This window comes from Thunnus albacares, chromosome 9, assembly GCF_914725855.1.
Source record: "Thunnus albacares chromosome 9, fThuAlb1.1, whole genome shotgun sequence".
In the NCBI taxonomy this organism is placed as follows: Eukaryota; Metazoa; Chordata; class Actinopteri; order Scombriformes; family Scombridae; genus Thunnus; species Thunnus albacares.
In genome coordinates, this window is record NC_058114.1 from 16,667,665 (window position 1) to 16,680,553 (window position 12,889).

A 12,889-nucleotide genomic window follows, 5' to 3' on the forward strand; every position below is an offset into this window, starting at 1 on the left:
CTACACAGGAGGCGTTCAGATACATGGTTGAGCGTAGGTCACCCGCAAACATACCCACTCAAATATGAACTGAAGGCACAGAAAATAAGAACGATCTAAGAGCCCTAAATGGTCGATCCACTTTATTATAGCATGCACATTATTTTATTTTTAAATCAATCCCTTATTTTAGGCTACCTGAAATGAGAAAATATTTTTATGTACTATTAGAGCACTTATTGCTTATAACATCTGTGCATAACAGAATGTTAGTTTCTTTCATGTTGAAAGTATATATACTCACTCACACCTCACATCGACTGTATTAACTTTTCTATGCATTGAAGCAGCAGCTGGAGACCAAGCCTGTTCCAAACAGGCACTGCTCTAGTTTCAATAATTTCAACACTATGAGCAAGTCTTTCACATCTTTCATTTCATTTAAAGGATGAGCAGGACTGTTTCAATGTTCATTTGGGCATCTGACCTGTTTTAAGACAGACTTGAAAAATTGCAAACGTATACGTTAATATCAAAAACATTGATTACTGTGTGTTTCATGCTCATAGTAATCATAGCTTTTAAGGAAACAATATTTCCAACATTTCACCCTGAAGATTACTCAGTAATATCCTAGTGGAAATGTAATAAACGAGTGACACATGGTAAGTTTTCAGTTTTATTCGATAACCAATCTTAGTTACATAAATCATATCTGAGTGAAGGCTCTTTCCAACAAACAGTATTCTACCTGTTTAATGAAGACAATGTTGTGCCTTTTTAAAACTTCAGCAAACTGTATTGAAAATCTCCTTTTCAATGTGTTATAAAATTCAAACCCTCTGGATGTCGATTTCATTACCGAACAGTCCTGTGAGATCTGAGGTACAACTGGTGATCCAGTTGATGGAATGCATTGCACCAATATGATTTTCGAACCAGAGCAGTCCATTACAGATTATGCACTTCACTGGTTAATATCAAAATATGACCTTTCTGGACTCACAGGATTAAGGGGCCTACGTCTACGTACAGGTACTGCTCAGCCTTTATTCCTTTGGAATCACATGTGAACTGTACTTCAGGGTTTTTCCACTCCAGTTGAAATGATCTGTAATTGAAAGTGCTTAGATTTCAGATTATCATCAGGCGTCCAGATGCTTGTTAAGCCGGCGTACTTTCTCCTTCTTGTTCCTGTTGCCATGTTTTTTCCAGGGTTTGCCCGCCACCATCTCTGATCCAGCTTTTTCTAGGCTGACTGGTCCACTGCCTGGTTTGTAGCCCATGACAGACTGAACCCCCTTAGAGAGTGCTCTCACATTCTCCTAAAGACAGAGATCCCGTCAAAACTCAAGCATTCAATATCACAATAAAAAGCCTCTCGAAAATAGGAAAACAAGATTTAATGTGATGACATACTATTCAAGCATTTTCCTTGCTAGTAACAAGACAGTGGATTTGTTGTACCTGATGGAAGAAGTTCTTGTCAACCACATTTTCGATTCTCTTGATTTTCTGTTTGTTTGTTGACGAGGAGAGGTCACAGTTGTCCGAGTCTGTTTTCTGGAACTTGCTGTGCTGTGGCTGGAAGTCTTTAGCATTTATATGTGGAGGAGGATGGCAGAACAGAAGCTTGCCCTGTAAGGAGTCAACATTATTAGGCAGAGTGTGTTAGGGACAGGATGTTCTATTCAGGATGCAAATGTTTGAGGTTACAAATGATTTTATAGGAACAACTGCCCAAATCAAAAATGTTTCTAATAAGCCCTGTTTCAACCAAAAGTCCCGGGTATTTTGGAACCAGAGGAACTAATCTCAGGAACTTAACTTGGAACTAAAAGTCACTGCTGTGCAATCCTGTTTTCATTTCAACCACATATGAGGAACCAGGTAGATCATGAATATTAAACCCATGAGGTAATAAAAAAAGACAACAGTGCTTGAAATGCAGTATTAAGAGAAAAAAACAATACAGATTTGTCCAGTTCTTTGTATTTACTGCTGCATGAGTTGGATATAATGAATGCATGAGAAGGAGGTCTTAAGAGGAAACTGAGAGCATCTGTCTCAACAGTGAATCATCTTTTGAGTGTTTGGTGGTTATTTATTTCTACTTTAGAACGTAACCACCATGAAATAATCAGAAAATAACACGTTATTTCTCTAATTCGCTGCTTTGTTCTCACTACCGTCACTCCCTCTCTTCATTCACTCTCTAAGGTCCTGTACTTTTGGATAGTACACAAATTTAAATGTACAACAGACATCCAGTTGCAATGCCATGCTATGTTGCAGGTGAACAACACCAGTAGATTATTGTAATTTGCATTCAGTTATCCTGCTTGGGGTCTTCATCACAGAGCAGTATTTGTAAACTGACTTTTAGTGGCCTGCTTAAACATTTTGGTACTCAGTGCAAGGTCCCTCAAATTCATTCCAACATTACCTACCTACTGTACAAAAGTAAACAAGAACAAGCAAAGTCATTGTAACTTTTTTCAAATCTGACCCATGTGTGCTACTTACATTGACGTAGTCCTTAAGGATGTATCGGGCAGATCGGGGCTGATCAGGCTGGCCGTGTGACGTCATAAAGCCTCTCATATCTGAAAAAACATGACAACACAAGATGATAAACTTTATACAGCTTGTATCTAAAAGCATGGAGCTTTACAAACACAGAGAAACAAGAAATGGCCAAATACCAAATAAAAGCCAATGAAAGTTGCACACTTGCAAGTAAATCTTTTTATTTTTATTTATTTTTTGTAGAAAAACTATCAATGTCTGATAGTCTCACATCCGTAAGCCATCAGCAGCTCCTCAGAGGTGGGGGGCCTGTCGGGGTCTTCGTCCTCTCGTGGTCGGATGATGTTGATGCCGTAGGTGCCTTCTAATACGTCCCGAGGGATTGTTTGACATACTTGAAAAAATCTGTTAAGGGCTTAACTGCGATCACCATCCAAAGCTTAAACCTGGTAACTGTGAGCTTTATGGTGTAAAAATTTTAAATTCTGGGTAAAAACATCAATATATCCATTTCAAATTAATTTGGGATGTTTGGTATAATTACTGTAAAATAAAATAGACCCCTGTCAGGATTGATAAGGTAAGGTGTTCATTAAAACACCCCATATTCCAGACAAAGATTTATATCTTGTGTTTTTAAACTTAGGACCACATTTCCTATAAATCCACTTGATCCACTTTCTCAAAATGTATTCAATAATGACTTATTAATGTCACAAAGCACCTTTAAAGCAGTTTTTCCTTAAAAAAAGAAGCTATTACAAAGTTACAATTTAATTAATAATGTAAGTAATAATGTAATAATGTATGTAAATGCAAGCAAAACATTTTTGATTGACATATAAAGGATATCAGAGAGGCTGCTGGTACGTGGTCTCTCATCTGGTCAATGGGCAGGATCCCAGAGCAGATCATCTCAGCTTTGGTAGAAACAAAGGAAGGCATGACCAGCCCGGGGCAGTCGCAAAGGCACAGGCCTGGCTCCACATACAGAGTCTGAGATGCATGAAAAGAAAAGGCAAAAATCAATCACACATTTGTCTTTCTGCTGATGGAAAGCATGACTTGAATTCACGTGGAGAGTTTAGGAGAGCCGTCCTGTACCTGAAAGTGCTTAGTGTGTCCAGGAGTGGCTGAAACAGACACTTTCTTGTTCCGTAGAATAGTGTTGATGGTGGAACTCTTCCCCACGTTAGGATACCCGACCTGTTGTGTCCATACATGATGAAAAAGGATAGTTTAGTGTATGTCGAGGCTTTTTTTCTGTCAGAACAATGTGAGAACAGAGTATATTTTCCATTTAAGACGCTACGTTCCGCACCATTCAGAAAGCTTTTCGTCACAGCTATGGCGAGAACAGCAGCATTCCTGGATAAAGCATTCGTATATACGACTACTGTACACACACAGCAAGTAAGCAATACATTTTTACCCACCAGCCCCACTGTCAGTTGGTCTTCTTTACACCTGGGTCCACTGTGAACCGCCTTAAACATCGCCAGCAACTCATCCTTGTGCAGCAGCCGACTGGAGTTGTGGAAGGAGGATTCATTAGATGAACCAACAGTCCCTTTCTCTTCTCCCCCCTCATCTTCTGAGCAGGTAAACCACTCCTCCTCATCTACGGTTATCTCTTCCTGCTCCTCTTCCTCTGTACCACTATCCTCTCCCTCTTCTTCTTCTACTTCTTCTTCTTCCTCCTTCTCCTCTCCATCTGCCCCCTTTTGGCTCAAGTCCTCATTGTCTGGCTGCTCCATCTCTTCTGGGTCACTCTCTCCACACTCTGGATCCTCCACTTCCATGCCCTATGAGAGGAGAAGTTTACCGCTTTAAATGCTGTGTTTAAAGGCAACAGTAAGTCTGAGGATGCTGAAGAGCGTGACTATTCATAAGCATCCCGAAACCCCTTTGAAATTACAATGCGACTCCACACAGTTATCTGCTCCTCGGAACGTAAATGCATTATTATTATATTATTATCATAATTATGATATTTTATATACAGCTCATCATTAAAGCTCCACCGTCTCACCTTTTCCTCTGCATCCAGTCTATTGCTTTCAGCCAGCGCAGACCAGAAAACTGCCCTTAGCCCCTCTTTCTCAAAGTGTTTGGCCCAGGCTCGCCTCTGCTCCCTGGTCAGCAGGTCGGCCTTGTTCACCAGCAGGATGTTGACCTTATTCTCCGACACCTCCTTTACATACAACTCCTTGTGGCACACAACGGGAAAGAAGAACTTTAATAAACAGAACAGAAGTGAAGCTCACCTTGACTTCAGTATTTCTGCTAGTTATAAGCGGTAACACACGCTGCATTCCCCACTGAACTAACTCTGCAACTATTAAAAATAAATGTTCTTACCAGGTCAGGACATCTGAACAGCAAAGGATTTCTGGCATCGACAATTTGAACAACGACATCGCTACAAGAAAACAAACAGTTTTACTTTAAGCATCACGTAAGAAGAACACATTGCTCATTAAACACATGTATGAACAGGCAGCAGTATCTACCTCCTCTCGATGACTCTCCACAGCTGTCTCCAGAACTCAAGATTCCTCTCAAATGGTGTGAGAATTAACTTCTGTTCTTCTTCAAGTCTTTAAAAGTAACACTTAATAGTTAGATTACTGACACAGATAATCCAAAATGGGTGTACAATAAACTATATGGATACAGAATATTACACACTGTGCAAGCTCTCGTCTCCACTCCAGGAAGTTGTCTTTTTCTGCCTGCTGAAGAGCCTCTGGGCTGGTGCTTTCATCCCAGTGGGGGCTGAAAACAAGTAGAGACATAACAACATCTAAAAATGCAAAATATACTTATATGTCAGTAAATTAACTAAATCTGTTCAACTTACCGTCGAGGAATTTTGAGGAAATGCTTGTTGTCTTCATGCAGCCTTTTTAGCCTGTTTTTCTCCTCAGCTGTTAATATGCCTGCTCTAGCTTCTGCTGGCACAAACCTGATGTTGAGCTTCTCTGAGGAAAAAAAAGAAACAGAGAGCAGTAATTACAGATGAAAAAGATGCAGAAACACAACAACAACAACAAAAAGGTATTCAAAGACTCTCAAAAGCCGATGCCCAAAATCAAACATAATTACAACTTAGTTACCAACTTAATTCTTTATTTATAAGAATTGATTATGTTCCTTTAAGCAGGAATGGAACAGCACACTGTGACCCAGACAGATAATTACATTAGAGGCATGAGTTTCATTCCTAGGAAGCAGAGTAGATAGACCCGTGCATACAACACACTGCCTGCAACTCCTGAGTTAAGTAAGCACAACCCAAGTATTAAACAAGAATTAAATTAAGTATCACCAACCAGCCACAAACTCTGTTCCTGCCAATTCAGCAGTGGCCAGAAAGTCGTCCATGGAACTCTGTTCTGTCACTGACTGCAGATTCAGCCGTCCCCAGTCATAGCCATCACTCAGCTCGCTGGTGTGCAGCTGTAAGTGTAAAACAAAAGTCAAATTAGGTCCAAACTAATCACATACCACATTAGTGTGCAGTGACTACTACAAAGTGTGCATCTCCAGAAGACAAAGTGTCAACCATGAGTACACACTGTAATTGTGGTGTGTTCCACCCACATAGCTTTTAAGTGTTTGTATTACCATAAGTGCCTTGCATCAAAACACACGTGGATAGTAGGACCGTAGGAAGTCCAATGATCCGATTCTAAAAATCCAACAATATGAAAAATAACAAACTCCTGGATCATGTGTCTCCATGGCGAATTTACCCAAGGTATTACTTAATGTACGTTCTTACGTTACGTAGGCAAAAAAACAAATAATAACATGTTTCTAATGAAGTTTGGCGACAGTAACTGACATGTAAAACACTGAACTTAACCGGATCCTGCATGTAATGAAGGAGTCGTTTGGTATCTCAAACATTGCCACAACAAATTAGACTTTATAAAATGTCATCATTTAGCGAGATATATCACTTCTACGACATTATTAGTTGTTGCCATGTCATACCCAGGAGTCGCCCCTCTTGTTGCCTCGGCCAGCCTGGAGTCTCTCCTTTATCAGAGCTCTGCCCAGTCCGCCCCCTCCGCCTGCCTTCTTCTTACCCATACTAACTTCTGTTGTTGTCGCTTCACACAAAACACCGTAGAAATATCAAACTGAAAACTGCAAATGCGATAAATGTCAGCAACAACTGTGACCCATGTGCACTAAGTATCCATGGCACTACGTTACGTTGTTGTCGTAAGAAGCGGAAGTGGAACAAACCAAGTCAGTGACGTATTCCGACAGTTACGCCTCAGCGACTCTGAACATATTACATTTAAATAGTCATTTCGTATATTAAATATAAAAATACTTCATCCTTGAAAGTCTTGGGGTGATAACTCGTTTGTTATAAGCATCTTCAGTAACGCAGCTATGGAACAGTCCACTTATTTGTCCAGCTGTCAAATGTGCCCTGAAGAAAATGGGACTATACCAACATTAGTTCCGCAGGGGTAGCGCATTTTACAGTCATTAATAAAATAGGCTACATATAAATACACTTCTCATTAATTTATTGCTAATAGATTATACATAATAAATGAAAGCTTCATATTGCGCAAAGTAACAAGTAAATCTTTCTCCACGATCACAAAACGCACTTCTGATGTGAACCAAAAGATGGCAGCATAAAGCAACATGAGGGTTACGCTGCTATCCTCACCCCACATTCATGAATATGATGAATTGACATAGTCTGACTACTATATTCTGTAGTCCGTACTCCCTATTTCTCGAAAGACAAACGCATTTAATTCAGACCACACGTTGTCCCGCGAACATTCTATAAGGAGGCTAATAATAATAATAATAATGATAATAATGATGATAATGATGATAATGATGATGATGATGATGATGATGATGATGATGATGATGATGATGATAACAATAACAATAACATCATCATCATCACCATCAACAATAATGCATTTATTTTGTACTGGACTTCTCATTCACAGCGAATCTCAAAGTGCTATAACATTAAAACATATAACATAACATAGCAAGAAAATAGCAATAGTTAAGATGAAAAAATCTTCCTGGAAGTCTGTGCTGCCCTCAGATGTGACTGCTGATGTTGATTTAATTCCATGACAGCACGCCACGCTTCTAATTTCGAAAAAATTCTTTAGTAACACATTAAAGGGAAGATTACTTTTGTCAAATCTAACTTAAATAACTGTGAGAAACAAAGCGAACACATTTAACAAAGACAACATGATTTGGGTTTGTGGTGGGAATGTGGCAGCCTATTGATGCTTAAGAAAAATCATGGATATTTTAATATAGAAATGTTGTCTGCTTGGGCTCAGCAGTGACTTTATAATGAAAATTTCATATCTTATCATTGATAAGATATGATAACCTGGTTATAATATCCCAGCAGAAAGTAACTGCTTGTGTAGTAAGATTTTAAAATTATTTCTGTATGTAAAATATAAAATGTAATAACATTCCAGTCATCTTTTGTAAGAAACTGTATGATGTTATTAAATGTTACTGTGTAATTGTTGCATTAAACTAATAATTCAGTGTTTGTGTCTGTACTTTAATTTATTTCCAAATAATTAATCTCACATATGTTCAAAATGATGCTGCAGTCATTTGAAAACAAGCAAGCAAACGTGAGAGTTTTGTATTAATGAACGCAGTCAACCCAAATTTATACGACTATTTTCATTTGGTTCAGTCCCCCCTACAGTCACACTGAAATGGTTTTTCCCAGTATATAAACCTCGAGGTTCGTTCCCCCTTCAGTAGACTGTAATCTGTACCACAAAGATTCAGGCTGTGGGACACCACAATGGACAAGAGCACTCCAGAGGATGCACAGATGAAGTACGGTGTCTTTGCGTTCAGTTCTCATAGAGTAGCTCATAAATGACCTGACAGTAAACACTTGTAGAATTTAGTAGTAATAAAAAGTTTTTTTTTCTTTCTCTCTCAGTAGACTTTGTTCCTGTTGACAGCGATAAAATGCTGCCTTGGAAGAAGAATAAGTTTGACCTGATAGAGGAAGATAAGCAGTCCAAGCAGAAGGGCTATGCGGTGAGTCTCAACTATTCTGCGCTCACCTCCTTCGCGAAGTCCTGCCCCGAGAGCGCACTCAACAGGGTGGGCAGCATGTTCAAGTCAAAGAGGAAAAAGGTGAAGATCACCAGCGAGGACCCTACATACACGGTGCTTTACCTGGGGAATGCCACCACCATCCAGTCCAAAGGTGACGGCTGCACGGACGTGGCGGTGAGCAAGATCTGGGGAAAGAGCGAAATGGGCAAGAACGGCACCAAGATGAGGCTGACGGTCAGCTCGCAGGGGATCCGGATGGTGCATGTGGACGATAAGGCCAGGCGGCCGGGACACTTGTACTTGCTGCACCGGATAACTTACTGCGTCGCGGACCCGAGGCTACCCAAGATTTTCGCTTGGATTTACAGGCACGAGATGAAGCACAAGGCCGTGATGCTGCGCTGCCACGCAGTGCTGGTGTCCAAGCCGGAGAAGGCAAAGGCCATGGCACTGCTGCTGTACCAGACCTCAGCAACAGCCCTGGCTGAGTTCAAAAGACTAAAACGGAGGGACGATGCCAGACACCAACAGCAACAGCTAATAGGGGAACAAACCATCCCGTTGGTTCCCCTCAGGAAGCTCCTGAACGGACAGTGTTACTACAAACCCCCGGTGGAGCGCAGCCGGAGCGCGCCCAAGCTGGGCTCCATCACGGAGGACTTGGTCGGGGAGGAGGAGGAGGAGAAAGCGATGCACTTCGAATGTGAGGACATTCTGGACACGGACGATGATTGTGTTACTAATGGTAAACAGGAGTTGACTCAGATTATTAATGACTTGGGGGAGATGAGCATAGGAAACGATGTGCAGACACTGAAAGCTGACCTCAGAGTCACCAGACTTCTCTCTGGAGAGAGCACGGGGAGCGAATCCTCCATAGAGAGCAACCAGGAGCCCCCTCTGCTCACTAATGGGTTTGAAGAGGTGAAGGTGCAGGAAATTGCCTGAATAATTAGGCATTTCTGTGCTCCTCTGACTCATTGTTTTGTTGAGCTATGATGTCTCCAGAAAAAAACATTTCCTCTTTCGTCAACCTTGTGCTGGAGTGTTTTTCTAATTTGTGCCTCCATGACTAATTTAAAGGATCCAGAAAAGATCCTCAAAGATTCTGGGACAATAACCAGCACAAGTTAGCTACAGAATTATATTTTAGGATTGTATACACCCATAAAAAATTGGAAAACAAGTGCATGCCCATTTGAGAGATGGCTGGTTGAACCGACAAAACCCCAGTGCGCCTTAGGACGCACAGCACTAATTCCATCTCTTTTATTTAAGAGGATTTGTTGTAGCCTCAAGCTTGTTTACCTACCTTTTTTTCTCTCGTGAAAATGGCATTTTTCTGTTGAAAAATGTCCATCATGATAAAAAAAAAAAACACTCTGTTTTTAAAGCACGTCTCGTTTTTTTCATAAGTGGTTCAATGGGCCTAATCAGGCACCCTTTAATGTTCATGTCAGGGCGCTTTTGTGACAGCCTGTTCAATTATTTTATTTTTTGCACTGTTGTGGAATTCATTCAAGTATTATGTTGATTACCATGTACATAATGTCTGTTGGTATGTTGTCTGAAACATAAATGTCATATCTTTGCTGTGCAAAAGAAACAACACCTTTATGTATTAAGATGTAAAGTAAGATGTTTTAAGTATAAATATGTTATTTTTTAAAGAATAAAAAATGTGGTTTGTTATGTGAACCTCACAGGAACCTCATTATCAATAAAAAAAAAAGGAAGTGATATGAATGTGTCATAGTTCATTATGTATGTGTATATTTGTGTTGGAAAACAAGTAGGCCATGTCTTCCTTCAGTATGAGCAGGGACTTACCTTTCTCAAATTGAGGTCAGATTTACACTACTGAGAAAAAAGTCACAGACAGAGACTACATTTTACAACTGTAGGCTATAAGCATTATCAGTGTTATCACTGTAGTATCTATGCTGCTTTTAAATATGCATTTCATTCAGTAGTCTTGGACGGATGCTTATGTCCTTTCACCAAATTGCTTCTAGGGAACAGGCTGTAGTTGAACTTATTTAGTTAGGGTACTGAAGGCTCATTCATTCTTGCTGGCCTCAGGGGAAGGAAGGCCACACAGGAGGACGTCACCACAAGCGCAAGCAGTTAGAACATCACATGGCTCTTAATGACAAGGAAGCAGAAGCACCAGAGCTCCCTTAATAAGATACTGATGGTTTTTTATTTGCTATTACGTCTGTCCTCCTTTGATTGTAAGCTACAGAAAATATCTTAAGAGTTAAAAGAAGTACTGTAAATCTACAATGTATTAGTATGAGTCTGAAATCATATATTATAACCAGCAGGTATATGTTTGCCCCATTAATTAGTAGTGTTATGTGTCTAGTTTGACAAAATGAATTGGATATACTTCCTTTGTGCAGTTCAACTTATCGGAAATTATCAGTTCATAAATGAATTTGACCTTGATAAAAGGTTAGATTAGTTCCTTCTTTTAAATGCCAGTACATTACGCTTAATATCTGATATATACTGCATCGGCAAGGAGACAGTCACAATCACTTCTCATTCCAGCACATGTGGCCTGTGGTCAGTGAGGGATGTGACTTGGCAACAGTGACACCACTTCTCACATTGCTCTAAATGCGGAAGACATGTCACTGTCACTGTCTTTGTCACTTCCTTTTCACAGACAGACACAGGCCTACACAAAACGCCACACAGTTCCAGTTGCCGTTCATTTGGCCCCAGACTGAAATAACAGTAACAACTCAAACACACAGATATTGATGCATTAAGCCATTAGCTCTGCGCGCCTGTCTGCCAGGGCTGTACCCTGGAGCCCTACAGCATGCAGAGATGCTCCTCCAGAGCCGGGCGTATTCTCACTAACACCACTAGAACCAATGCTGCACACATACAGGGCTGAATAAGACATGAGGAGAGAGAAAACAGGCTACCCAGAGGAGGTGGATATGGGGATTCTTATCTGGACAGACTGTGTGTTCACCAGCTGACACGATCCCATCGGCCATGCTGAGGTATTCACTGAAAACAAAAACAAAAAAATCCCACCATGGATTCAGAGACAGAAGGTTAATGTATTTCAGCCGGTGGTTGGTCCTATGAAAGGCTTCACAGCGGCTCATTATGAATTGATGTGCTTTCAAGAGGCGTACAGACATGCTAAATTGAGATTGTTGCTATATTTGTGTCTTCCTACGGTATGTGGAAATTGTGCATGTGAGTTGAAATAGCAACAGAGCGCAAAAAAATCACACTTTTAGTTTCTCTTCCTCATGCAGTTTGATGGCCTGCCTACAACAGCTGCAGCCTCACAGAAGCCACTCTTACTTACTGTGAAGACAGTATGACATCATCAACATGTGCCCAGCTTAATGTAATTAGTGACACAGATAGCCAGTGCTCCTAACACACAAACATAAAGAGAGGAACAGGCCATTTGTCTGCTGTTCCAATTTTTAGTCGAATCTTTCTCCCTGACCTACATTCTCATGTGGCCTCTCTTGTGTCCCACCGCTGCAAAAGCAATCGTGTTCTCACAATCTCCCAGGCTTTCCTGGATATCAGACACATGTGCAGCCAGCCTATTCATACAATTAAAGGTTTGATGGTGTTTGTTGACAACAAGCGGTTGTAGAACACATTTCAAGCTGCCAAGGAAGAGAGTGGAGTTCCTGATTGATAAGAGAGAATGAAAAGAGGCGTTTTGACATTCACACGTCGCGTTCGCATTTCCCTTGAACAAATGTTTGCTTAACCTACTGTAATCCATGTATGAGTCACAGGGAAAGAGGCTACACATTCAGTGTCAATCAAAGAAGTGGAGTATGTTGCAGTTGGTTTTTAATGCCTGTCCATCTTTATAACTAAATTGTTATTCAGGACAGAAGAAAGCAATTTTTTTCTGTGACAGATAATCATGCATTTAAAAAAAAAAAAAAGTGTCTTTTCAGGGTTTCAAGAGTTTAAAGGTATCAAAACATACATTGTCTGAACTAACTTAAAAGAGCAATTTTATGGGCATTTTATACCTTTATTATCAAGTCAACAGTAGTGAAATGACAGGAAATGAGGCGAGAGAGAGATGGTGAGCTCCAGGCAACAAAGGCCCTCAGCTGGACTCAAAATAAGGATGTTGTGGCTCATAGTTGGAGCCTCGACTCTTAGAACATCCCAACATGTGAACTGAGATGATGACAAACCTGCTGTTTACGGCTGCAACTAACTAATTATTTTTTTATAATCTGCCAATTATTCCTTCATT

General features: G+C 40.4%; 2 protein-coding genes across 4 annotated transcripts; one reads left to right on the plus strand and one right to left on the minus strand.

The window, feature by feature from the left end:
- Nucleotides 1-645: 645 nt before the first annotated feature.
- On the minus strand, nt 646-6,861 carry lsg1 (large 60S subunit nuclear export GTPase 1). 2 transcript variants are annotated; one of them, XM_044362324.1, is made up of 14 exons: nt 6,511-6,861; nt 5,844-5,970; nt 5,372-5,492; nt 5,200-5,286; nt 5,022-5,108; nt 4,870-4,930; nt 4,541-4,717; nt 3,945-4,313; nt 3,613-3,714; nt 3,361-3,504; nt 2,780-2,903; nt 2,506-2,585; nt 1,447-1,617; nt 646-1,304 (listed from the first exon to the last, which is right to left on the minus strand). In XM_044362324.1, exons 1-14 carry the CDS (start codon nt 6,607-6,609, stop codon nt 1,125-1,127), a joined length of 1,929 nt encoding a protein of 642 aa, XP_044218259.1. In that variant the 5' UTR covers nt 6,610-6,861; the 3' UTR covers nt 646-1,124. The 2 variants fall into 2 exon arrangements, with proteins under 2 accessions (XP_044218259.1, XP_044218260.1); XM_044362325.1 differs by lacking the exon at nt 6,511-6,861 and adding an exon at nt 6,139-6,227.
- Nucleotides 6,862-8,299: 1,438 nt separating this feature from the next.
- Nucleotides 8,300-10,361, plus strand: fam43a (family with sequence similarity 43 member A). Of its 2 annotated transcripts, none has more exons than XM_044362336.1 (2): nt 8,300-8,388; nt 8,501-10,361. In XM_044362336.1, exon 2 carries the CDS (start codon nt 8,527-8,529, stop codon nt 9,565-9,567), a length of 1,041 nt encoding a protein of 346 aa, XP_044218271.1. In that variant the 5' UTR covers nt 8,300-8,388; nt 8,501-8,526; the 3' UTR covers nt 9,568-10,361. The 2 variants fall into 2 exon arrangements, with proteins under 2 accessions (XP_044218271.1, XP_044218270.1); XM_044362335.1 differs by having other exon boundaries at nt 8,301-8,388; nt 8,498-10,361.
- Nucleotides 10,362-12,889: the final 2,528 nt, after the last annotated feature.